We start from the raw sequence: 27,622 nt of genomic DNA, 5'->3' as shown, positions 1-27,622 counted from the left end.
ATTGAAATCTACCTTCTACAAAGGCAAGTTGGTTATGAGCTTGACAATAATTGGCATGGAGAATGCAAGCAGGTATTCAGAGGTGGTATAAATGTATAAAAACAAGATGCAAAATCGAACCACACTTAGCCTAAACCAGCAGCTGAGAATTATTTCCCAACCACAATGAGAATTATTTCCCAACCACGATGTACTGAAAATACATAATCCAGATGACAACCATGGCTTCATACAGCAGCAACAGCAGAGATGCACACATACAACGTGCAAAGCTCACAAAGCTCTCGGGCACTTTTGGCCTCCTCATGGCACACGTTCTCCTCCAAGTTCTATTCCAACCCCTAAAACCCATCCCTGGGCCCGTTGAGAATCACACTCTTTACAAGATTTCAGGCAAAATACTGAATTTATTCAGCTGATTTGATGGGTCATGTTGGATAAAAGTATCATTTTCATTTGCATGATGTAAAAACATACTTGAAGGAGGAATACTCGCATACATTACAGTGTTAAAAATATATATGTATGAAAGATTCATGAAGGCATTTGATATGAAACATACACAGTATGCTATTTTAATATACAAATGCTTTCAAGAAAATAGAGAAGTAAGAATTATAAAAGTAGCATCATTAAGAATTTATAAATGTTCCATTTTTCTTAAAGGTCATATTCTCATCCTTTGGGATGTACAGACATTATGTGGTTTAACACAGTTTTATCCACATTCAAAACATCATGTTTCAAATGTCTGAAGCATAGCATGTACAGTACAAAATGTTTCCATAGGAACCGAACCAAACCTGTCACTAGTGGCAGCTGTTACATGGCTCCCAATTCACCGGTTAGCCATTTTTAAGACACTAGCTCAGCTTATCGCTATAATATTCAAGTTGTTCTATTTACCCCAAATATAAAGATTTTCATTTCTATCAGCATTTACAAAGGCTTGAAGAGTTATCATACAATATATACCAATATACACCATATATACACTGAGTTAAAAGAAGTTCCCTTCGTTAAATTATTAATAGAACCAAGAACAGTCATTGTAGGCTAATATATTATTCTTGTGATTGGTATTCTTAAAATTTTGAGCAAAGTGCACAGTGAATGGAATCAGTCACTGAGAAATGATCCTTCCGTGAACTCTCAGCTTCCTTAGAGTCAGGTATGCCACCTGAGAAATGAGAACTTTCCAGCCTAGCGGGCCAAGGGTAGCTTCACATATCAACACACAGGAGCCACATGGAGTCACATTCATGAGTCTGAAGAGCCCAGCCAATAAAAATACAATTCCCTCCATGAAGATCCTATGCAGAGTTGGCAGAATCAGCTTCCCAGAGATCTATGAATGTTGAGTCCTAATTCAGGGCAAACGCCACCAGCCATCAGCCATACTCCAGGGTCGGCGGACCCCGGACAAGGTTGAAATAGCCAGCAAGGGCCCCAAGGTCTATGTAGAGAGAACGCTGCCTCTTCAGCATCTCCGATTCCTCAGTGCTCCCAGTGCACGAAGAGTCTGAAAAAGGAAACATCGAAAAAATAAAATAAGTGATCAGGGGATATGTTCAATAATAGATGCCTGTTCCCTCAACTTAACAAAAACAACACTGCTGCTGCTGCTGCTGCTGCTGCTAAGTCGCTTCAGTTGTGTCCGATTCTGTGAGACCCCGTAGATGGCAGCCCACCAGGCTCCCTGTCCCTGGGATTCTCCAGGCAAGAACACTGGAGTGGGTTGCCATTTCCTTCTCCAATGCAGGAAAGTGAAAAGTGAAAGTGAAGTCGCTCAGTTGTGTCCGACTCTTAGGGACCCCATGGACTGCAGCCCATCAGGCTCCTCCGTCCATGGGATTTTCCAGGCAAGAGTACTGAAGTGTGGTGCCATTGCCTGCTCCGAATGGAACAGCATTAAAACTCTGTTGAATTATTATTAAAAAGCCATAGAATTGGGGGCTTCCCTGGTGGTCCAGTGGTTGAGACTCTGCCTGCCAGTGCAGGGGCTGTGGGTTCGATCCCTGGTTGGGAAACTAAGATCCCACATGCCTCAGGGTACAGCCAAATATTTTTTCTAAAAGCCATAGAGTTGAACACGATGGGCTAATTTATGGGATGCAGCACAGACAAAAGAATTAAAAAAAGAGTCAACAACCATAAGAAATTAGCTGGAAATCCTGGCCCATTTTCCAACATCCCAGACGATTCTTTTCAAATACAGGAAAGTCAGACAAGAAGCCAAGAAATGCAAACAAGCATTCCAGGCTTGACATCTGGGTTTGGACCCAGACAGAGTTAGAACATCACAGATTTCATAATAAAAATAGAAACCCTTCTCCATGCATATCCAATGTTCCTGGAATGTGTATCGTTTTTCCTAAATGGGAAGGTTTCACAGCTGGAAGAGAGATTTTTGAGCAGAGGAAGACAGAAATGCAGGTTGCCTTCAAATTCAATATTTTATCAGTGCTGTGATGTTTCCAACCAACAACTGGCATAGTTTATCATAACTGCATTGTACAGAGTCCCACTCTTTGTCAACAGCAAAACTGTCATGCTTGATCTATTTTTAAAAGCAAACACTCTTCTCTGTTGCAAGAGAAAGCAAGGCAGAGATAATTCTCAAAGACAGCATTACCTCCATCTGCACTGGAAACCAGTTAGGCTTGCTGGTAAATTAGCTGATTTTTTTTTTTAATTGTGAGTGTTTTTTTTTTGGCCACACCCCATGGCTTGCAAGATCCTAGCTTCCCCATCAGGAATCAAATTCATGCCCCCTGCAGTGGAAGCATGGAATCTTGACCACTGGACTGCCAAGGAATTCCTAGCTAATTTTTTCTTTTTTTTTTGGTATATGCTTTTGCTAACATTCTTGCTGAAATCTCTCCAACAACTTATAGCATGCAGCAAGTCACTTCAGTTTTTTTTTTTAATTTTACTTAAGTCAAGTTGATTGACAATGTTTTATTAATTTCTGCTGTACAGAAAAGTAACTCAGTTACATATACATATAAAAGAATATGAAAAATATTATATATATATACTTTTTCATATTCTTTTCCATTATGCTTTATCACAGGATACTGAGTATAGGTTCCTGTGCTATACAGTAGGAACTTGTTGTTACCCATCCTACATATACTAGCTTGCACCTGCTAATTCTATTTGTTTTTCCAGGCATGTTCATGGGTTCTATTAGAAGGTGGATGGAGACAGAAAAAGAAGGGAAGCCAGGGCACCGCACACTGCAGGGTGTCCATACCGGCAATGTTCTCAGGAAGTTCTAACTCCTTCCGGCTCAGCAGCCGCTTCCGCTCAAAGAGGGCAGAGTCCAGACTCTGGCAGCGGGGTTGATCCTCCCTGGGGGGGTTCAGTGCCTCGTGTTTCAGTAGGTCTGCTGCCCTAGGCCGGTGATTGGGGTTTCTCTCCAGGGCAGCCTCAATCAGCTCTCTCATACCAGGACTGCAGTCTTCAGCGATATCTTCCAAAGGAGGCGCTTGCTTGTGGATCTGTGAACAAACCAGCTCTCTTAGCATCAACGGCATGAAAATATACCCTCGACAGGACAGGTATTCTAGTTACAAGACCTGGAAACTCTTTTGTTTTGAAGTGAACACAGCTCATACCCTTCAGTAACATTTCCTAAGGACACTGAGTGAAACCCATCTTTTGGTTAAATGCAGTCAGAGATAAACACTCGGGGTCTGAATACACAGCTTTCCATAGAAGCAATGCCCAAAGGCCCCTGTGCAGAAACGGGGAAGCACCTGCCTCTCAATTTCTCTATAGTCAAAGGAGGCGGGTGAGTGGTGGGGGCGGGGGTGGGGGGGCGCTGCGTGTTTCACTATGTGCCAGGCTGCCCTGGGGATCTTGAATCTAATACCGTCTTTCTGGAAAGTGTTCAAAGAACGTATACAACTTCCTCAGTTCAATGATTTATGCTACTCTGATGCTTTTCAGTGGCATCGTGTATAACAGCATAGTGTATAATTTCTGCCTGGGCATAGCTGGATGGGTTTCCATACAGTGATCCCTCCATGTGGGAGAGTTAGTAAGCCTAGTATATGGTCAGCATACCATGGTTAGCATACTGAGCATATAGTAGTGTTACCATAGAGGATGATGGTCATACTTCACCATCATCCCATCAGATGTGTGTGCTATCAGAGAGAGAGCAGCTCTCCTGAGCAGGTGAGATGCTCTAACCCCACCCTCCCCCCACTGCCCCCACTTACTATGTACAGGTAGGAGGGGTAGGCGGAGCGTGGGTAACGTTTCACCCAGGGTGGGGTGCCCGTCTGCATGTGGATGAGAGTGGCCCCCAGGCTGTAGATGTCTGCTTTGGTCGAATGGCCCCTGCAGAGGATCACCTCCGGACTCATGTAAATCTGAAAGAGAAGCAGGAAGGTCAGTCTGACCCCCTCATGGGTCTAGGCACCATTTCCCTAACCCAGTTCTGGAAGATGGTACATGCCCCTCGCTGTATCCACTGCACACTTCATCCCTTGAGAACAGCATGTCCCTGCTGTGTTCCCTTCAGCAAAGGAGTAGCACTGACCAGTGCGGCCTCAGGCAGCTTTACCCTGCAGCCTCACAGCACCTCTCCCCACAGACTGAGCACAAGGCAGACCAGGCAGCAAACCATCCACGGCTGAGAACACATCTGGCACTCCCACTCAAAGTTCTGCAAAGCAAGGATCAATGTTTCCTGTTCCTACTGAAATACCAATTCCTTTTGTATTTCAATGGACACTAAAATACACGTCCTCATTTCATGTTTGGCATTAAAACGCCAAACTGATAATTATCTTCAGTCATCAAAAGCAGCAGAGGTCCCAGAGTATCAACACCGACTACACAGAAGAGAAGAATTTAAAGTGTAGCAATGGACGACTTCCCTGGTGGTACAGCCAGCCAATGCAAGGGACACGGGTTTGATTCCCAGTCCGGGAAGATTTCACGTGCTTCAGAGCAACTGGGTCTGTGTGCTATAAACTACAGAGCTATGTGCTGCAACTACTGAAAAGCCCATGCACCCTAGAGCCTGTGTTTCACAATAAGAGAGAAGCCCCTGCAATGAGAAGCCCACGCACTGCAACCAGAGAAAGCCCCTGTGCAGCAACAAAGACCCAGAGCAGCCAAAAACAAATAAATAAAGTGTAATATTGGAAAAGTGATCCTAATGGGTCATTTCTATGAACCACTTCTTATTTCTACCCAACAGGGAGCCCAGTGACTAAATATTAAAGGCAGGCCATGTTCACATTGTGAAAGTTGGTTTTATGAGCCAATGCTGGAAAAGGAGGGCTCGTTTTAGAAATGGTTTCCCTAAGCAGTGTGTGTTTCTAAAAGAGAAAAAGAGCAAACACCAGTGACCTGTCCTTATGGCTGGTACAGGCACAGTGCAGTTCCTACCCTCACCGTCAATATTTAGCTTTAACAACCTTGGATGCTGCCATGAACATGGAGAGGGGGGTGAGTATTCCCAGAATACATTTCAGAGCAAATAAAGAAAGAACTGGCTTACAAAAACTGGGGAAATTGCCCAGTTTCCCCACCTCACTTGCCTCAAGTACTTCCTACAACACACTTCCGGGCTGCCTGGGCTTGGTTCCTTTACTAGCTTTTTTTTTTTTTTCTCTCTCTCTCTCTCCTTGGACTTTCCTACTAAATAAAATCGCAAAGTTGAGCAACATGCTCAGTGGTCAGGACAACTGTTAACAGAGGTGCCTGCCTCCCTTCCCCCCGACCCTGGGCGACTCTCCTAAGCAAGGATTAGGCAAAGTGTTACTTCTGGTGTCACCAGTGGCAGCTGTGTGCTCGCCTGGGGCCCTGGCAGGGTTGTGGGGTGGCATGTGGTAGGGGCAGATCCCTTGCCCAGAGCCCCATGGCTCCCAGTTCCTGACTCCTTAAGCTCTAGGGAGCCACAGTAGCAGGGCATGGGGTTCAGGGCACTTCCTAAAGCAGGCCTGAGGGGAACCCAAGCCAGACTCTCTGGGGGTTGTGCACCCTTAGGCATGGACCCAGGAGCCTAGAGCTCGGCGGGGTAGGGCTTGGGGTGGGGGTGTCAAGGCCTTTACCTCCCAACACATTTATTACAAAGGGAAGGAGACTCTGTGTGTGTGTGTGTATGTGTTTGTATGTCCCCAAGTACTTGATGATGACATGTGACCTTATATAAGAACTTTACAAAAGCAACAAGGCTATCAAGGGAACTCGAATTGCTTTTTCACATTCATTATTTCTTCTTTCTCTGTACCAGGGAATTCCAAAACAATGGTTTAAAGACAGGCTGGATTAACCCTGTATGTGCATCGCATGGCACAGTTACAAGATCATGCCCTGAATAGGAAGACCGTGGGTGACCAGCGTCTGTATTTGGAAGCTCGGCTCGGGGGTTCAGAAGACATCTGATAAAACCAAATGATCAAGTTCTAATGGAAGGCGAATCTGCACGGCTGACCCTGATTAATGATGCCTTCTTGCTCTTTGAGAGGTCAAAACAAGCTTTCTGAGAAGTGGCCTCTACATCTCAACTCATCAGCACACTTCCTACCACACTACAATTACATGTGCCAGACATACAATAAACAAACCCGGGTGGATCAGAAGAGTTTTTATAGCTAGGAACGCCAAGGCCAGTTTAGCACTTCATAGAAAGCAATTAACATTTGGTGAAAATACTTCAATCCAAACTCCTATTCAGGAATAGACACTGTGTTGCTATCTCATACTCAAATACACACTCTTCTGATAGAAAATCCCAGAAAGGAGATGTCTTTCTTCAGTTATTGCAAAATGTCCAATTTGATCATCCTGCCGGGAAGAGAAAGGTATTTTCCATCTTTTAAAACCATAAATAGTTTGTTTTTCAAACTAGCTCCAGGAAAAGGAGTAGAGTGTCACATATCTGAACATCTGACAACTGCCAAAACATGCTGAAGTATTTCCAAAGAAATCATGTCAGAAGTGTTAAGTCTTATTAGATTTTGTGCTTTGGGGAAGTATTCCCAAGATCTGGAGACTAAAACATGCTTAAAATAAAAGGTCTACAGTTTTCTGAATATTATTTTGCTCGAAGACAACTCTCCAGGATCCTCTCCCAAGTATTTTCCAGAATATGTTCACTAATAAAAGCAAAACCAAAGATCTCTTCCAGAATAAGTTCACTAATAAAAGCAAAACCAAAGATCTCTTCTGCTGCCCAAGAAAGTCTGCTTTAAGAGAGTTAAGAAAAGGCTTACACAACCTGGATGGGAGGAGGGTTTAGGGGAGAATGTTGCTGCTGCTGCTGCTAAGTCGCTTCAGTCGTGTCCGATTCTGTGCGACCCCATAGACAGCAGCCCACCAGGCTCCCCCATCCCTGGGATTCTCCAGGCAAGAACACTGGAGTGGGTTGCCATTTCCTTCTCCAATGCAGGAAAGTGAAAAGTGAAAGTGAAGTCGCTCAGTCGTGTCCCACTCTTAGCGACCCCATGGACTGCAGCCCACCAGGCTCCTCCGTCCATGGGCTTTTCCAGGCAAGAGTACTGGAGTGGGGTGCCATCGTGTATACATGTATATGTATGGCTGAGTCCCTTCACTATTTACCTGAAACTACCACTGCATTATTAATTGGCTGTGCCCCAATACAAATTAAAAAGGTTAAAGTTTGAGGGGGGTGGGGGGAGATTAAAAAAAGGCTGACAAAATCCCAGCCTAAAATGCAGACAATTCTTTTTGCAACTGCGTGCATATGTGTACTCTGTCACTTAGTCGTGTCTGACTCTTTGCAACACTTTGGATTATAGCCCACCATGCTCCTCTGTCCATGGGATTTTTCAGGCAAGAATTCTAGAATGGGTTGCCATTTCCTCCTCCAGGGGATCTTCCCAACCCGGGGATCGAATCCATATCTCCTGCATCTCCTGCATTGCAGGCAGATTCTTTACCGCTGAGCCATTGGGGAAACCCTTGCACTGTAATAGTAAATGCAATACATTTACTAGCTAAAATAAAGTTCATCTTTTGATTAATACAGGGACTGGCCTGGTAATCTGGCCTGTCTGAAGCAAAGATTCAGCAACTGCCCCCTCTTCGCTTCCTGAGGGCACTTTCAACAGAGAAGGACATGGGGCTGAGGGACTCTGATAGCTAAACACCTCATTGTCATGGAGATGGGCCAGGAAGGCAGATTCTACCCCCATGTACCTTCCCAGATGCAACCAACCCCACACCCATCATAACTGACTGTGAATTAAATGGCTGGTCATTTATTAATAATCCAGGTAAATTTAAAATCGGTCCTAACTCCAGAATGGAGTCCTTGTTGGCTTTGTCTTGGGTTCCATCCCTTGCATACACAGCAGCCTGAATGCTCAGATGTCCAACAGACACTCACTATATGAATCAACGATGCAGCCTAATAATGTGAATGCTAAATATATTATTTGAAGGCTCATGAATGCATTTCTCTGAATCTCATTTAGATTCAGGAAAGTTTTGTTTTTGTTGTTTTTGTTTCACAAATGAGTTGAATATTATAGTAAGCTTATACCTTCAAATAAGATTCATTCGTGCTCTAATAAGTGAGATTTCTTTTAAGAGTCCAAGGATTAAAGAGAGACCTAAAATATCAGATCTCAATAAATGTTGTTCTTAATGATCATGACGATTATGGCTATAACTGAACCAAAGCAGTAATACTGTTATACTGAAAATGTACATATTAGTTACACAGCAGTTAAACCTTAGACTATAGACTCAGAAAAAACTAGATTGGATTCCCTGATCTGTCAGTAGCTAAATAACTTTGGGCACTTTATCTTAACCTCTTCAAGCTTATTTTCTTATTTTAAAATGGTAATAATAGTATTTCCCTATGATAATAGTATTGTGAGGATAAAATAATACAATCCAAATAAAGTGTTAAAATGAGCACACGACACAGAGTGAACGCTTATTAAAAACGTTCCCATGATAATAATGATTTAATGTAATGGATTTCTTCCCCTTCTTTGTCCTTTCTGCAGTAATGATAGAACATCTTATTTTTCCTGTTGATAAGATATTGCCAGACTGCGCTGGTGGTCCAGTAGTTAAGAATCAGCCACGCAATGCAGGGGATGCGGGTTTGATCCCTGGTCGGGGAACTAAGATCACACATGCCTCAGGGCAACGAAGCCATGTCCCACAACTACTGAGCCCACTGGCTCTGGAGTCTGAGCACCACAACTTGAGAGAAGCCCATGCATCACAAAGAAAGACCCCGAATGCCACAATTAAGACCCAAGGACAGCAAAGCATAAATAAATACTAAAAAAAAAAAAAAAGCTATTGCCCATTTTTTGGATGAACATAATTACCTCTGTTCCACGGAGGTCCTTAGGAAAATAGATCTCTTCGGTCATTTGGACACTTAGACCAAAATCCACCAAAACAGCTTTTGTGGACATGAAAACGATGTTGCTAGCTATAAAGAGAGGAGAATAAAGAGAGGAGAAATTTTAGTAAAAAATTGTGTATCTATCCATAAACAAAATGGAAACATTATTTAAACTGGGTTTCAAATAAAGATACATTGAAATGCTTCCTTTATTGATATGAGTGCATTATATTCAAAAGGGAAAGGTGAATGTGGGTGCGAGTTTAGGTAAAAATCACTTCAGAATTGTCAAGCATTCAGTCAAAGTGGATATAAATGAAGGTAGTCATTAATAATCCTCAAATTACAATAGCCAAGACATGGAAACAAGCTAAGCATCTATCAATGGACGAATGGATAAAGAAGATTTATACATATGCAAATTTTGTGATATACACATATATGTTGCCTGATACATATTAATATAATGGGATATTATACAGCCATAAAAAAGAAGGAAATCCTGCTATTTGTGACAACATGGATGAACCTTGATGGCTAAATAAATCAGAGAGAGAAAGACAAATATTATACAATCTAACTTTTATGAGGAGTCTAAAAAAGAAAAAAGCAAGCAAACATAGAAACACAGAACAAAGTGGTTGCCAGGGGTTGGGGAAAGAGAATTTGGGATGGTGGTAAAAAAGGTACAAACTTCCAGTAACGAGATGAAAAACTTCTGGGACTATATGTCCAGAAGTAAGGTATAGCATGGTGACTATAGTTAACAATTGTTGCTGTTCGGTCGCTAAGTGGTGTCTGACTCTTTGTGACCCCATGGACTGCAGCTCTCCAAGCTCCTCTGTCCTCCACTATCTCCTGGAATTTGTTCAAATTCATGTCCACTGAGTCAGTGATGCTACCTAACCACTTAATTCTCTGCCACCCCCTTCCCCTTTTGCCTTCAATCCTTCCCAGCATCAGGGTATTTTCCAATACTGTATGGTATTTTTGTAAGCTGCAGATTTTAAAAGTTCTCACCACACAAAAAGATTATAAATACATGAGATGGATGATGTGTTAACTAACCTTATCATGATAATCACTTTGCAATATATACATGTATCAAATCACTACACTGTACATCTTACACATGTGTTATATTGTCAATTATTTCTCAATAAAGGTGGGAAATATTTTTTATATTTTATATACTGTGTACTATTATCAAGCCACTTTCTAAAACTAAAAAGTAAAATACCCAACTTTTCTCAGTACAAGTTTTGCTAGCCCACTTTATGCTTAGATATTAAGGATTCATAGTGGAGCTCCCTTATGTATTTCCCCACAATCTCTTACTCTTAGAAAACAACCATGCTCATGCTTAGTTGCTCAGTTGTGTACGACTCTTTGCAACCCCATGGACTACCAGGCTCCTCTGTCCATGGAATTTTCTAGGCAAGAATACTAGAGTGGGTTGCCATTTCCTTCTAGGAGATATTCCTGACCCATGGGCAGTCCTCATGCCATCAAGGACCTTCATATTGAATAGAAGAGCCCATCTGCCTAAAGTCCAGCTAGTCTGTTTAAGCCAAAAAGGGACACATCCAAAGATAACTCACGTTTAATGTCATGGTGGATCACTTTCTTTGAGTGCAGAAAATCAAGTCCCTTGAGAACATGTTTTGTCACCCAAATAATCTCAAATTCTCTCATGGGTCCACAGCTCTCCAGTTTCTCCAGGACAGACCCTCCTTCACCTGCTTCCATGAAGAGATGGACAGTTTCACCCCATAGAACGGCGCCATACAACTCGGCGATGTTCTCATGCCGGAAGCAAGCCTGGATTTCCACATCAGATGGCTTAAATTGGTCTACTGGGATCTAGAACACAAAAGCACAAGGAATATCCTCAACAACCCCAGGATAATGAAAAATATACACAATATAGGTCAACCAGAAGGCAAACAAATGCCCTCAAGGATACTCTGATGTATTATGAAATTGTACTCCAGAGTAAAGATAATGTTTACTTGGGATCTGCCTTTACATTAATGTCTGCATAAGGTGAAAAAATTCAAAATAAGAAAATAAAGGACAAAATAATAAAATACTAATTTCATTTAGAGTAGAGACACCAATGAAAGAATTGTTCATGATTGACCCACAGAAGGTAATTTCCCATCTGTTATACATGGAATTTCTATGCTACCTAGATTTTGGGTCATTATTTTCAGTCTTCCTTGTCATAAAACACTGTCTCTAGTCTCACAGTTCACGTTCTAACAATGCATTTAAATAAGCACTGACCATCTATTCTATGGAAAATCAATAGTCATTAATAAAGAAAGAAGTAACTCTTACATGACAGGAATGCCTCCAAAATAAACTGTTAGACTGAAGTAGGCAAGATGCAGAAATGCATATATTATGTTCGCATTTGTAAAACAATATTCCACTATACAGACACATGTCCATAGAAATTTTCTGGAAGGACGTGTAAGAACCCATTAATGGTAACTGCTGCAAGGAAAGGGGTCTCATTCTTTAGCCTGCATCCTTATGAACTGTTTGGGGTTGTTAATCATCTTACATGTTTCTCTTTTTTAAGAAAACACACAGCTTAAAAATTAAATATAAGGACTGCAAGGAAAACAGCCCACAAAGCTATTTGCCATGTCTTTTGTGATAAAACTGAAAAACAGAACACTTTCTGGCTCTAAGAGCTTTAAAAAAATGTCTCCAGATTTTTTTTTTTTTAACTTGGACATATCTCTTTCTAAATGCAACCTTCAAATAACTACTATATTACTTCATTTTTTCCTCTTAATAACAGATGCTCTGGGTCAACCTTAATGGAGGCACAAACGAGGCCCTCATGATGAAAAGAGTGACTGAGATGATAGTGTCATTATTTTCTATTTTGTTTTTTGTTAAATCAAAAGTGAGTCTATTTCATTGCCCTTAAAAAACTTTAAAGTGTAAGAGACGTACACAAAAATGCAAAACAGATTATCACACTCAATAAATTTTCAACCGAACACACCCATGTAACCACCATGTAGATCAGGAAACAGAACTTCACCAGCATCCCTGAAACCCCCTGCTGGCCCCTACCTGTCACCGCTCCCCAGGGACACCCAGAGACGGGATTTCCAACATGTCTGTTTAGCCTTTTGGGCCTTTATATAGGGTCGGCCAAAACATTCCTTCAGGTTTTTCCACACGATGTAATGGGAAAACTTGAACAAATGTTTTGGCCAACTCAGTATAAGTGGAATCTCATAGAACGGATCCTGTTTTGTGTCCAGCTGTTCTAGCTTCACCTAATGTAGATTTATCTATATCACTGCAGTTGTAAGTCACTTCTTCTCTTTGCTGGACAGCATTGCATTGTATAAATATACCACATTTCAACATCTGCAAACTTTCCAGTTTGGGGCTATTGCACAGTGCTGCTATGGACACGCCAGCATATGGCTTCTGGGGATCGTGGATGCATGCCTACTGGTAAGGCACCTGCAGGAGTGGAATTGCTGGGTTATAGGGTGTGTGCCTGCTCACTTTGGCAAATCAGGCCAGTATTCCAAAATGAGGGCACCTCAGCGGGTGCTGAATGTTTAATAAGAAGAGATGGGGTATCTTCAATACTGGTCTATTTAAATTTAGCCTTTGGGGACTTCCCTGGTGGTTCAGTGGCTAAGACTCCACGCTCCCAATGCAGGGGGCCCAAGTTCAATTCTTGATTGGGGACTAGATCCAGGATGCTGCAACTAAGAGTCTGAATGCCAAAGCGAAGATCCCACATGCCGCAACTAAGACCCAGTGCAGCCAAAATAAATAAATAAATATTTTAAAAATAAATAAATAAATTCAGCCCTTTAATCTGTAGTCCTGAGAAGTCTTGTGGCTTTCTGAACAGTGTCTACTTCCCTGCCTAGTCCCCTCCCCTGTGGGTGAGATTAAAAACAGCAGCAAATAAATTTGCTCTTGCAGGAGAGCTTCCCTCCCCCATCATACCACAAGAAGGATGCAGGCATCCAAGCTGGCGCTAAGTAAGCTAGTACCTTCTTTTTTACCAGCGCAAACTGACTAAATTCAACTATTGTACTTAAGTAGACTTGGGGATTGAATGATCCCAGGTAGGAAGCCTATCTATAAAACACAGATGCTTTGCTGGACTGAGTACCCTCAAACAAGAGGCAGTCAAAGGGTAGCCAGCTTTGGGTAAAGAAACACACAAAAGCCCCAACGCCAACACTCAGGGCACCGTGTCTGGTTATGAAGTACATACCAATTTACATGCCATCCTTTTCTTAGTCTTTATATCTTGTGCTAAGTACACTTTCCCAAATGCCCCCCGAGGAATGAAATCGGAGCCAATGTTCCTGTAGGTCAGCTTCCAAGGGATGAGCAGAACATCAGAGTCTATCTGGTAGCGTCCATTCTGAGGAGTGATTACCTACAACAAAGCAAACACGCAGGAGGGTGAGAATTTCAGCAAGGTTCTCTTCCAAGACCCACCCTTCAGGAACTGGTTATGTTAGAACACATTCTTACACGCAGTGTGAAAAATGAATGTCACTGTATGTAATCCTAACAGTGTACAGAGGCTATATTTAGAGCTTCAGCAAGACAGAGAAAGCATGTAACAGAAACACGTCACTGGCCAGACCTGATCGTATTTCTATCTGCATGTGAGTAATTCATTGCGAAAGAGAACTTTAAAAATGGTTTATCTAAGGCACCCTGATTGTTGTGATCAAAAGGCTGAAAATAAAGATTGCAGAAATGTAACCTGTACACGCAAGCTGACTGGTTTCCAATTAAAATGTGCTAACCTGTTAGTCTGCATAACTATTACTCAGAGGTGACGCACACAGAGAGAGTGCGGAAATGAACTGATGATCACAGAGGATTCTGGGAAACAATGTGTTTTGCCAGAGCTGTAAGTTAAGATAAATAAAGCAAGGGCAGAATTCTCTCTCATCTACTCACTCATTTAATGTTTACTGAGGGCATGATATGGGCCAGGCTCTATGTTTGGTGCTGAGGAGGCAAGAACAAGAGACAGACAGTCCCTGAGCTCTGAGTGTCAGCAGACACTTTGAACAAGACAGCTAACTCAAAAACTGAGAGCCACAACCTAAGATAGATAAAGATGTGGTACATATATATGCAATGGAATACTACTCAGCCATGAAAAAGAATGAACCAATGTCATTTGCAGCAACACGGATAGATCTAGAGATGATACAAAGTGAAGTCAAACAGAGAAAGACAAATACCACATGATATCATTTACACGTGGAAACTTAAAAAAAAAAAAAGACACAAATGAACTTATATACAAAGCAGAAAACAAACTTACGGTTTCCAAAGGGGAAATGGGAGAGGATAAATTAGGAGTTTGAGATTAACATACACACACTACTATATATAAAATAGATAACCAACAAGGATCTACTGTGTAGCAAAGGAAACACCACTCAATATTTTGCAATAATCTATAAGGGAAAAGAATCTAAAAAAGAATATACAGCATAACTGAAACACTTGGCTGCATACCTGAAATGAATGCAACATTGTAAATCAACTCAAATAAATAAATAAAAATAATAACTAAAAAATTAAGAGAGAGATATCTCGATAGCAGTATGGATTATAAGGGTATGTACCCATGTCAAAACTGGATATTAAAGATCTTTGTATTCTGTGTGTGTGTGTTAGTCACTCAGTCATGTCTGACTCTTTGTGACCCCATGGACTATAGCCTGCCATGCTCCATTGTCCATGAAATTCTCCGGGCAAGAATACTGGAGTGGGTGGCCATTTCCTTTTCCAGGGGATCTTCCTGACCCAGGGATTAAACCTGTGTCTCCTGCATTGCAAGCAGATTCTTTACCATCTGAGCCACCAGGGAAGCCCTCTGTGTATTCTACTGCATAGAAACTCTATCTCAATTTTTAAAGAGTGAAAAATTAAAGGGAGAAATAATAATAAATAAAATGAAAACAAGTTAATAAGTTCACAAGAGAGGTGACCTGGAGCACATTCCTTTTATAAAAAAAATGGTGTACGGTTTTTTTCAAGGGCTGCTGCTGCTGCTGCTGCTAAGTCGCTTCAGTCGTGTCCAACTCTGTGCGACCCCATGGACGGCAACCTACCAGGCTCCCCCGTCCCTGGGATTCTCCAGGCAAGAACACTGGAGATGGTTGCCATTTCCTTCTCCAATGCAAGAAAGTGAAATGTGGAAGTGAAGTCGCTCAGTCGTGTCCGACTCTCAGCGACCCCATGGACTGCAGCCTTCCAGGCTCCTCCATCCATGGGATTTTCCAGGCAAGAGTACTGGAGTGGGGTGCCATTGCCTTCTCCGGCTAGAATCCCAAAAATACAGGTTTTACCTACAAGTCATTAGTAATATTATGACTTCGGGAATTATGAGACTATTAAAGTGACACAAAGTTATTTCAAGAACGGAAGAGGCTGCAGGGGAATGCGGATCACTTGGGGAGAGAAGATAGCGATTCATCTCCAGACCCACTGGGCTGCTTACTCGACCCTGCTCTGGGAACAACCCTGGTGACCGTAAGGGTTATTCATTCGGGACCAATTATTGCTAATCGTAACTACACCCCACAGACATGTGCACTATTAGTCAGGGGATGAAACAGAGAAAGAGGCTCATACTTAGAAATGTGAAGTTACTCACACTCAAAACTTTAGCATTTACTGAGCATGACCGCTGTGCAAGACTCGAGAGGGACCATAACTAAGCAGAGACCATGGTCTTGCCAAGTTTTAAATATGACCTCATTTCAAGAAGCGTCACCTCAAGTTCCTGGAGGCCACTTCTACAGGAGGCTGGGGACATGGTGGGTTTAGTCCTCAAGACAGAACTGTGCTCTTGGCACTCGGCTGCACTGGCTTTACCGCCTCTTCCTTGTTATTAAATATTTACAGATCCAATTGCTCTTGATTCTCCAGGGCTCACTTCAGGGTTTAAGCAGCCTTCGAAAAAAAAACATCTTACTTTTTTTTAGTTTTTTTTTTTTTTTTAATCACTGAAGTACAGTTGATTTACAATGTTGTGTTAATTTCAGGTGTTCAGGATAGCGATTCAGTTACATAAACACATATATATTGTTTTTGAGGTTCTTTTCCATTATAAGTTATTACAAGATACTGAGTAGAATCCCCTGTGCTATATGGCGGGTCCTTGTTGTTTATCTATTTTATATGCAGCAGTTTGTACATGCTAACCCCAAACTCCTAATTTCTCCCTTTCCCCTCACCTTTCTCCTTTGGTAACCATGTTTGTTTACCTTTCTCCTTTGGTAACCATATGTTTGTTTTCGACATCTGTTGAGTCTGTTTCTATTTTGTAAATAATTTCCTTTGTATCATGTTTTTAGATTCCACATATACATGACATCATGGGATATTTGTCTTTGTCTGACTTCACTTGAAAGTTTTACTTTTGTTCAACTCAAATCTGCTTTAACCCACTCTGGCCCAGTGTCCTCTTAGTTGAGAGGATAAGGGTAACAATACTAGCCATCTTCTGAGTGCTAGCTCTGGGCCAGGCACTGTGCTGAGTACTTCAACACTAACACATGAGTTTCGCACAAGTCTGTGACGTAAGGACTCTCTTTATCTCCACTTAGAGATGAAGAAACTGACTTGAAGAGGTTAAGGAATTCAGTAGGCAGTGACAGTCAGGTCTGTCTGACCTCAAGCCACAGCTCCTATTCTTTAGATAAGAGCCTTCAGTTTTCCAGAGGTTGTAATTAAAGTTGAACCCAGTGACCAAATGCCTAATTTACAGTCCACTGAGACGGCTTGGCCTTCTCCTCTTTAGATCAAATTCTGCAGTTCCTTCATCCCAGTGTACCATTCCCCACATTCTTCTCTGAATGCCCTGAGAGTTCTCCACACCATCTCTGATGACAGACCCTGAACGTGCAGGGTGACACACACGTGTTGGCCAGTATGTGGTTCTGCAAGTCCTGGGATCTTCCCAAGTCCCAGACCTTCCCTATCTGGGTTTGAAATATTTTTCCCCTTCTTCTTCTTCTTTCTAGCAGCCCAAGTAAATAATCTTCTGGAAATCTCTGTTGTCCATTATCTCTGTCAACTCTTCCATGTACTAAAGCCACATTCAAGTGCAGACATTGGAGGCAAGCTGTCCGTGTGTGTGTGTGTGTGTGTGTGTGTGTGTGTGTGTGTGTGCGCGCACGCGCTCAGTAGCTCAGTCATGTTCAACTTTTTGCAACCCCGTGGACTGTCACCCGCCAGGCTCCTCTGTCCATGAGATTCTCCAGGCAAGAATACTGGAGTGGTTTGCTATTTCCTTCACCAGGAGATCTTCCTGACCCAGGGATTGAACCCACATCTCCTGCGTCTCCTGCATTGACAGGCAAATTCTTTACCACTGCATCACCTGGGAAGCCCCTATGCTGTCCATTTATTTATCCTGATCACTGCCATTGGCATGACACATCACCAGCCCAGAAACAGCATTTGAGTAGGTAAGTCAGTGAGAATGATTCCATAAGGGTGATGTGGTAGCTAGAAAATGGATGTGACCTTGGGCTACATGAAGAGAGATAAGGGATCTAGAACAAAGGCCAAGCTGGCTCTGTGCTCCCCTGCTGGTCCCACAGCAAAGGGACAGCCGGGTTCAAGTTCTGGGCTATCAGATGGTCACTGGCTGGGGCCTGAGACCCAAGGAGGAGGAAAGTTAACAGCACAGTGCGCAGGAAGGGGCAGGCACAGCCAGGAGTGATGGGGAAAGAAGAGGGAAGACGTGGGGGACGAGGGAAGAAGAGGGAAGACGTGGGGACGAGGGAAGAAGAGGGAAGACGTGCAGCTTTGTAAACACTGGGAGGACTGTCGTAAGGAAGGGGCGTGACAACCACAGTGGCCTGTGTCCTTTCAACACTCACCATGTGCACACAGGTCACTTGTAATTATTTGCCCCAAACAACCATGTGGAGAATGTGGCCACTTACCCATTTTACAAATGAGTAAACGGAGGCACAGAGGTTGTAGTAGCTGGCTTGGTGTCACCTAAGCCATTTCAGAGCTGAGATACATGCCGGGCCCTTTAACTCAAGGGCCTCTTTACCACTACTCAGCATATACCTATGAGATTCATCCCATTTTTATGGCCAAGAAGTAAGGCTAGGACTAAGGGGGCTCACACATAAATGCTTGTGCCGTCTAAGGAAGGACTTCTCTGCAATCAGTTGGCCTGATATGACCACACACACCCCAGAATATGATGCATGCTTTGTCACAGTTTTCCAAGCAAAGGCGAAAATGCCCCAGCAATTATTGGAGATGATGAATGGGGTGAGCCAAGCCTCAGAGAGAGAGCTTGATTCAAGTATCTTTAAGGTTTTTTAAGACTGAGAAGCCAGGAATCCGTGACTAAGCCCTGAGGAGCAGCACTCAGCACCACACACCCACACCTCTGAGTGAGCTCCTTAGGGATCTTCAGCTTCCCAATAATCACCCAAGAGTTGAGTGTTGAGAATTCATTTTAGGCTATTAATCTCAGATGTGGGTGAGAGTTGGTCTAGATTATAGGTAACTTGTAGCATCCTCATACAAAGCATTCCCTGGCTTAGTCTCCTCACGTTTCTTCCCCAGGTCCTGTGGATGTTGGAGGAATCTTTATAAATATTATTTTTAGGAAAATAGCTGCTACCTGCACACACATGCAGACCACCGTTTCACATGCCTGTGCTACAGGTTATTTTTGTAATTCCTGGGCCCTCCACCCTGTCTAATTCCATGGTGCTGTGATTGTTAGTTGCCAGCAACACACCATGTATCTATGCCTCCAATCTCACCATCTGGAACATTCTCTGCTCTCCATCCCCTTCATCTGGCTGATTCCAACTCAGTAATTAAAACATCACTTCCTCTTGGGGGGCATTCCCCTGGCAAGGCAGTGGTTAGGACTCAGCAGTTCCACTCTGCCAGGGCCCGGGGTTCAATCCCTGGTTGGGAAACTAAGATCCTGCAAGTTGCATGGTGTGGCCAAAAACAAGGGGGAAAAAAAATTATTTTTTAATTCCTCTTGGAGGCCTCTCTAATGTTCTCCCTTCCTCCTATCAACCCTCATGGTTATGTGAGGTATCTTGCCTGACCATTCCCCTGATCAGGGCGTAGCTGTATTGAGAAATGTTACACTGCATTATAATTACATGTTTACTTGCCTCCTTCAGCACACAGAAAGCGACCAGGAAACACAAACTGTATTTCTAGCACCTGAAAAAGCACCTCATGCCCTGTAGATGTTTGAGCTCTGTCTAGCAAACGAATGGACAAATCCTGGAAGGGAGCATGTGGTCCGTATGAAGGTACACTTGGAACCAACGTGTTCAGTAGATGACTAGCCATCATCTTGTAAAGCAGAGAAATGAAATTTCCCCGAATTCCCTTCCGCACATTCCCAATTCTACGGCCCATCTCTCATCAGTCTGATTGGCCAGGGGAAAGAAGGGAAGTCTCTACATATTTACAAGCAAAAACAATGTGTTTATTCTGTATGGTTTCCTTTAAAATAATCATTTTAACAAGTAAGTATGCAAAAAACAAACACATAAACCATTATGTTTCTGATCATAGACATATATGTTATTTTGAACCAGAGTTCTCCAGCTATATTTTAGCTAAGACAAACAGGTATGACCCCTAGTTCAAATTATGACTTTCCATGTATGAAAAGAAGTACTCTTCTCAAGACAAAGTTAAGTATCAAATACACTTTGGCATATCCAGACCAAAGCAAGTCATACAACAATGCAAAATGTAACCTTTACTTTTTTTTGTAAAACATGATTTTGCAATCTTGCTGGCAATTGAGCGATAGGTGAACACAGCTGGCTTCTAACAAAACAATTCGCTACATAGCTGACCTAAATCACTGTGTTGTTTTGAACTAAACAAATGAGGTACACAAAAAATAATAATAATAATTAGGTACTTGGTACAGACTCTACTTGTTCAACGCCACCCTCCATATATTAACCATCTTTCCATTTATATGCACCAAAGGAAACTGAGGTGCTTTCATCATCAGTAAGCATGTTTTGCAAGTTCCCACCCACTCCTTTGAGAATTGTTCTTTTCCAAAAATTAGATCACCTTTAGCCAGCACCTACCTTCACCTTTGACACACTAAGAGACTAACCACACCCCAATACATCACCTGATCTTCTATTGTGGCAACTAAGTGTTGTCACAATATTTTAGATTATTTGCATACTTAGGATAACTAAACAAATATATCCCTTGTCATTCATACCTCACCAATTAAAGAGAGAGCATCTCTGGATAACTACTTACTGCACACAAACTACATTTCTACAAGAATTGAATTTAGCCAGTACTAATACTATGATGTTTCAAGATGTAACAAAAGAGGGGCACAAAAATTCAGCTGTCAAAAATGTTAATTAAACAGAACATTCTTTGATATAAATTATAGCAATATTTTTTGGATCTGTCTCCTAAAGCAAAGGAAATAAAAGCAAGAATAAACAAATGGGGCCTAATTAAACCTAAAAACGTTTGCACAGCAAAGGAAACCAAGGACAAAACACAAAGACAACCTACTGGACAGGAGAAAATATTTTCAAATGATACTACCAATAAGGAAAGGGTGAATATTCAAAATATACCAACAGTTCCTACAGTTCTTCAACATCAAAAAAATAACAACCCGATTAAAAAATGGGCAGAAGACCTCAACTGACATTTCCCCCAAGAGGATATGCAAATAGGCAACAAGCACAGGAAAAAATGCTCAACATCTCTAATCACTGGGAAATGCAAATCAAGACTACAAGGAGATATCACCTCACACCTGTAAGAATGGTTATCATCGAAAAGAACACAAATAACGAATGCTGATGAGGATGTGAAGATAAGGGAATCCTACACTGTTCGTGGGAATGCAAATTGGTGCAGCTACCATGGAAAACAGGATGGAGGTTTCTCAAAAAACTTAAAAGAGAACCACCATATTCCCAAGCAACTCTACTCTTGGGCATATATCTGAAAAAAATGGAAACAATAATTCAATGAGACACATGCATCCCAGTGTTCTCAGCAGCATTATTTACAATTGCCAAGAAGTGGAAGCAATCTAACCATCTGTCAACACATGAATGGATAAAGAAGATGTGGTACACACACACACACACACACACACACACACACACACACACACAAAACGGAATACTACTCAGTCATAAAAAAGAATGAAATTTTGCCATTTGCAACAACATGGAGGGTATTATGCTTTTAAGTGAAATTAAGTCAGACAAACACAAACACTGTATGATATCACTTATATGTGGAATCTAAAAAGTAAAACAAATTAATAAATATTAAAAAAAGAAACAGACTCATAGAAAATAAACTAATGGCTAACAGTGGGTAGAGGGAAAGGAAGGGGGTAGGGGATTGAGAGGTACAAACTATTATGTGTAAAATAACCTATAAGGATATACTGTGTTACATGGGAAATATAGCCAATATTTTAAAATAATATACATGGAGTATCTCCTTCAAAAATTGTGAATCATTATATTGTACACCTGTAACATAAAATTATACATAAACTATACTATATTATATATATATATAAAGACAAAGTCTTTATTCCCCTCTCACATGAGTCTCAAAGCCTTTCTCTTTGACTTAATTGACAAGTGAGCTCTTTAGTGAATAATGAAATTAAAATTCATTCTTCTTAATTACCTATTTGTAGAACTACTTCTAAAATATGGAGAAGATTCTTTAAACAAAACTTTTAATGAAGGCTGTATTTTTTGCATCTTTCACACGGAGGTCATTCTTACAGATATTCCATTTTTAAAAACTGTACCTGGCAGCCAGTCTGAACAACGTTCAAATCCCACTCAGCATTAAATGTAGCAGGAGTAGGAAGCTGAACACACAGCACTCAACTGATGAGGAAAAAACATACCATATTTAACAAAATTCCAGATTCTTGAGGTCGGCGTCTGTATAAACGCTTCGCAGTGTTGGATATGTGGTTTGCAAAAGCTAGCAAGTCCTCCACGGTCCCGTATCTGACTGAGGACAACCAGGGCCCCTCCTGCCCACTGAGCAGCAGAGACTCAGACCGCTCCTCCTCGTTGTGGTTACTGTCCTGACACATGGTCAGCAGACTGGGTTCATAAACCGCTGGCTCTTCACTTGCATAAAGATTTTCCATAATGTCTATCACATCGGACACATTCAAATGTTTCATTAATAAATCGAGTTCTTCTTTGTTGTCACTCCCGGTGCTCATGAACTCCATCACTGTTGGGCTCTCCAAAGAGTCTGCAGAAGAAAGCGCGACTACTTACTTTACTGTGTGTGTGTTTGCGATCAACAGGAAACTGACAAGATGGACTGGGTACAGACTTCTATATGCTTTTGTTCATAAAATAGGGGCTCCAGCCACAGGGTGTGTGAGGTCAAGTGCACAGACAGTGAAGAAAGGGACCTGAGATAACCTTTAATCTGGCGCTGATTTTACAGAGAGGAAACCTGAGATCCAGTGAACTCACTACCTACCCATTTACTCACTGAGTTGCTGGCATCAGCTGTAGCCTCTGAAAATAAACGTTCACTAAATTCAAGTATGAACTTGAGGAGCAGGAGCTGAGGCGCCTGGGTCTTGACAGTTTCCAACCTGCTGCTCTCCCAAAAGGGGCAACCCTTTCTGCATGATCTCTGTGACTTTTAGGCCTTGGGTGAATTTAAAAAGAAAAGAAACTCTCTGGGAATTCCCTGACAGTTCAGTGGTTAGGACTCAGCCCTTTTACCACAGGATCCTGGGTTCAATCCCAGGTAGGGGAATGAAGATTCTTCAAGCCACATGGTATAGCCAAAGATAAATAAATACATAAAATAAAAATAGAAATACACTTTAAAAAAAATTTCCTTTACCAAATTCAGGAGCTAGCTTTGCAAATAAAATTCAGGTCTTGAAGCCAGAAGCATCTCAAATGGATTTTAATCTAAGCAAATTTGGTGATGGTAAGTCAAGTTTCAGGAATAATTCTGATGCAAATAAATTAAACGGCTCACTTAGAAGGAAGACAGCAAACCTCAAATTCTCCTTCTGCTGAGGATGGCTATGAGAAAGGAGAAGATTCTTTTAACCTGTAATCAGCTGTCCCCTCCTGTGACCAGAACTCTTTAACGGGACAAAGCATGCATTTCGCAGATTCAAGAGGGTTCATATAACATCTAAATCAATGACTCTCTAGAAGTTGTGGTAAGAGGCCAGGGCAGCCAAATCTATCATAAGCAAGACACAGACAAGGTCAACTAAGTCTGCTTAGCCAAAACTGTATTTCAGTTTTTTACACACATCAGGAGCCATACTTGGGGATCTGTAAATAAGAAAATGAAGAGAAATGAATTGTAAACTGTGAGGCTGTAACACAGGATTTTAGAACAATCCCATCCCAAAGGGTTAAAGATAAAAGGACTTAAGGGACCAAGAAAATAGAAAGGTATGTATGTCTACTTAAACTACTGCACTCCTGGAAGCAGCCTCTCTCTGAGAGATGTTTCAGGTTCTTAAAAGCATAAGCCTTCAATGCACACAGGGATAATAAAAGCCACAGGCTCCCATCAACCTGGAGCACGCACACCAAACCCAGGGAAATATTCCACGTCAGGGTCCCCTGCCCACAAGACCCAGACACAGACCTCTTGGTGAATTTCACTGGAGAAATGAACCATGCAATTTTGTGCCATTATTAAGTTACTGGGGGATCAATTTCTGCTCTACAAACAGTGTCTGGGATAAGAAGGTAAGATACTGCAGTCTGACACCCCACCTAGACTCAGACTGCAGGGGATCCAATCTCTAGCCTCTCCTTTTCTGTCTGCTAATCTTTACCCACAGGACCACCTGCAAAGCCCTCTTTAACCCCACTGCACATCAACGTTCCCCATCTGTAAAATGCAAGTAATAACAGCATGTCCTTCATAGGTGGTTGTGAGGATCAAAGGAGCTCAAGAGCACAAGGTCCTAGGTGCAGAGTCTGGTACACAGTGAATCAACTGTGTCTTTTGCAGCTGCTATGATGTGCATGAAAGCAAAGGACCGAGTCTGATTCCTGGCTTTGCAGATACCTCAACAGAGCAGCTTTCTTATCTGCAAATGGGATGTGGCTACCTATTCCCCCACTTCTTTGCAGCAAGGTTTTAAAGATCGTTTCTAAAATAAGAGACAAAGAAGAAAAAAAAAAAGAAAGAAACCTATGAAACGTTTTGATGGCTGTTATCACTGATAGTTGCATCTAGAGAGCAAAGGAAGCCCCCCTCTCTGAGACCTAGCGGGTCTTGGAGGAAGACTGATTTAGGGTCTTGGAGTCTGTTGAATTCTGAAAGGAATTTCTTAGGTTAATGGAGGAACCTTCAACTTGGGTTTCATGGGGCTGTTTAGTTGCAGTTTCTACTTGCAAAATTTACAGGAAAAAAAAAAACCAAAAACGGAATTAAAACAAAAACAGCCCAATTTTGGATCCCACTGGCTAAAAACTTCCAAAGCTGCTAGGTTTACTTCTCAAAAGGCTGGCCAGAGAGAAAATAAAGTTCCCGGGGTAACAGGGTTAAAGAAAGAGAGAAAAAGGTCCAGACAGTTTACAGGTCAGCTGATCCAGAGAGTGGAAAGGCAGGTTTTGGTTCTTATATTCTCCAGAAAGTCTGGAGCATTTGTATGTAAAACCTAAGAGGCGGAGACACACACACCCGTAAACTGGAAGCTAGAGGAGGGAGGGAATGCACAGAGGGAGGGCAGGGAGGTGAAGGAGTGTGTCTTCCGTGCCACTAATTCCTTAGCAACGCCACCCTCCTCACGCAAATCTGTGTGCTCCCGAGGCAACCCTGATGACCAGTTCATCCACTAAAGGTCTGAGCAAAAGCTGTAGCACTTTCAGGCCTTAACTAGGCAGACAAAATGCTAACAATTTCCTAGTTATTCACCATCAGTAGCCATCTAGAAAAAGTGTGAATGGTGAAGGTATCTGTATTCCACGTTAGCCACAAGGACCCTTCTCCACACAGTTTACAGTTAAAAAAAAAAAAATCTGCATTAAATCACTGGTTGTTACTGCAGTTGGGGAGTATACCAATTTTAGACATGGACAAATGGGCAGATATAGTCAAAATTCTGCCCATTTGTCCATGTCTAAAATCCCATGGGCAGAGGAGCCTGCAGGGTATAGTCCATGGGGTCACGAGGATCAGACACGACTGGGTAACTAAACCACCACCACAGTCAAAATTATCTGCTCTTAATTATTTCTGACACTGGCAATACAATCAAGAGGAAATACTTTTCCTAAACATAAATGGCATACTCCTGGCTTCTTTTATCTACACAAACAAAAGTTGAGGGTTTCCTGGCAAGTGTGAGTGAAAATGGCCAACATGACTGGCCTAAGTTCCTACTTAACAAAAGGATGATTATACCCTGTGGTACTTCCCATTTAAAACATTTTTCTGCCAAAATATTACATTGCCCCTCGGGGCACACATCCAGGAAGACTTTCTCTAATGATATTTTTGTTCTCAAAAAGCCCCAGAATGAAGCTCTCCAATTTTCCTTACAGGAGACCTCAGTCCGAAACACTGCACACAAACCTCCACCCATCAGATCTGGGGGCGTTTGCCGAGTCAGATAACCTTCTACTTGGCAAGTACCTACAACTCAGGCCACAGATACAGAAGCCAACTGAATTAGCGCTTCTTTCCCTGTTTTTATTAAGAGCAGTCCAAAATATGTCTTTCCCAAAGTGAAACAGACTGCAGTGTTTCACGTAAAGACAGTTAACTTTTGGGAAAATCTGTATGCCGTTCTTCCTTTTAAACTTCGCAATCCTGAATACTGAATTTCCACGGGGAAACATCTGTGAAATAACATTTTTCCCCTGAAGATTCTTTCTTAGGCCAAAAACCCAGCACTGGTCTCCTGATATAATCACCCTATTAGTCACAGAAGACGGTCCACGGAACAAGCATGAAACTTAAGTTTCAGCTCTTCCATGTCTCTCGGTCCCGCCAGCCCCCACCCCTACTCCCTTCTTCCCGTCTCTTTCCTTAAAGAGAAGGGAGCCTTAAAGGGCTTGCAAGTTAAGTTAGAAGAGCAACCCTCGTTAGGGCGAGGGGCAGCTGGGGGCCCCCGCCTCCGGGGTGCACTCACCGGGTCTGGGCAGGGAGACAGCAGCTGTGCAGGTGGCGCACGCGGCGGGAGGCGCAGTGACAGCGGGCCCCAGCCTCCGGGTGCATCGCCGGGACCTGCTCTGCCCGCGCACTCGGGATCCGGGAAGCAGGAGGAAGGGGGAGGAGTCGGGGGCGGCGCCCCGAGAGACCCTTGCGCAAGGTGCTTTCCAGCTGTGCCGGCTGCAGCGACTACCCGCGCGCAGCACAGGAGCGCCGCAGCTGGAAGAGGGCAGCTCCTACCTCCTGGAGCCCCGGAATACACCCCGCACCCCCACGCCCTGATGCCGGGGCTCCCCGGATCTCAGGGTGGGAACCCCCGGGGCACCCAGCAGGGCTGCGATCTAACGATACCCCAGAGCCCCCAAAGTCTGCGTTACCTGCGGCCTCCGCGCGGTCCCGCGAGCGGAGCGCTCCCGCCGCGGTCCCCCGACGGCTCTCGTCGCAGCTGGTGGGCAGCCCCCGGGAGCCGGGCGCTCCGGGGTCCCCAAGCCCGGCGACAGCAGAACAGGGAGCCAGGGCGACCGGCCCCGGAGCGTGGCGAGCAGTCCAGGTCCGAGCTGCCAAATGAGCCCGGAGCAGCTCGCGCTCCCGGGCCGCCCTCGTCGGCCCCTGAGTCACGGCGTCTGAGCCGGCCGAGGGGCGGCGCAGCAGACTCCAGCCGCCGCCTCCCCGCCTTTTCCATTTCCCCTTTCTCTCCGTAAACAGAAAGAGCCCGCCGGCTTGCGGGGCAGCCCGAGCCCCCGCGCTGGGAAATTCCGTCCTCCCCCTCCCACGACTTGCCCTCGGGGCCCGGGGCGGAGCTGGAGGCGGGGCAGGGGAGGGGCGCGCCCTGAGCGGAATCGGCCTCGCCACGCCTCCCGGGGACACGGAGTACCGCGCGGCACCGGCCCTAGGCCTGGGAAAACACCTACGAGTTCCCTCTGAGCCGGGTTACCCGGCAGCCAGGGTGCTAGAGGGCACCCGGATGCGGAGTTGGCAAGGGCGACCGCAACTCGGCACCCTGTCCCC

General features: G+C 43.3%; 1 protein-coding gene across 2 annotated transcripts; it reads right to left on the bottom strand.

Annotated features, from left to right (window-relative positions):
* Nucleotides 1–387: 387 nt before the first annotated feature.
* On the bottom strand, nt 388–27,405 carry MAP3K8 (mitogen-activated protein kinase kinase kinase 8). Of its 2 annotated transcripts, none has more exons than XM_010811244.4 (8): nt 26,992–27,405; nt 22,350–22,711; nt 13,635–13,802; nt 10,963–11,224; nt 9,342–9,448; nt 4,233–4,385; nt 3,260–3,506; nt 388–1,522 (listed from the first exon to the last, which is right to left on the bottom strand). In XM_010811244.4, the coding sequence occupies exons 2-8, from the start codon at nt 22,686–22,688 to the stop codon at nt 1,392–1,394; spliced, it is 1,407 nt and encodes a 468-aa protein (XP_010809546.1). In that variant the 5' UTR covers nt 22,689–22,711; nt 26,992–27,405; the 3' UTR covers nt 388–1,391.
* Between the last annotated feature and the right edge of the window lie 217 nt (nt 27,406–27,622).

The sequence above is a fragment of the Bos taurus genome, chromosome 13 (assembly GCF_002263795.3).
Source record: "Bos taurus isolate L1 Dominette 01449 registration number 42190680 breed Hereford chromosome 13, ARS-UCD2.0, whole genome shotgun sequence".
Taxonomy (NCBI): domain Eukaryota; kingdom Metazoa; phylum Chordata; class Mammalia; order Artiodactyla; family Bovidae; genus Bos; species Bos taurus.
This window is presented reverse-complemented; position numbering and strand designations above follow the sequence as displayed.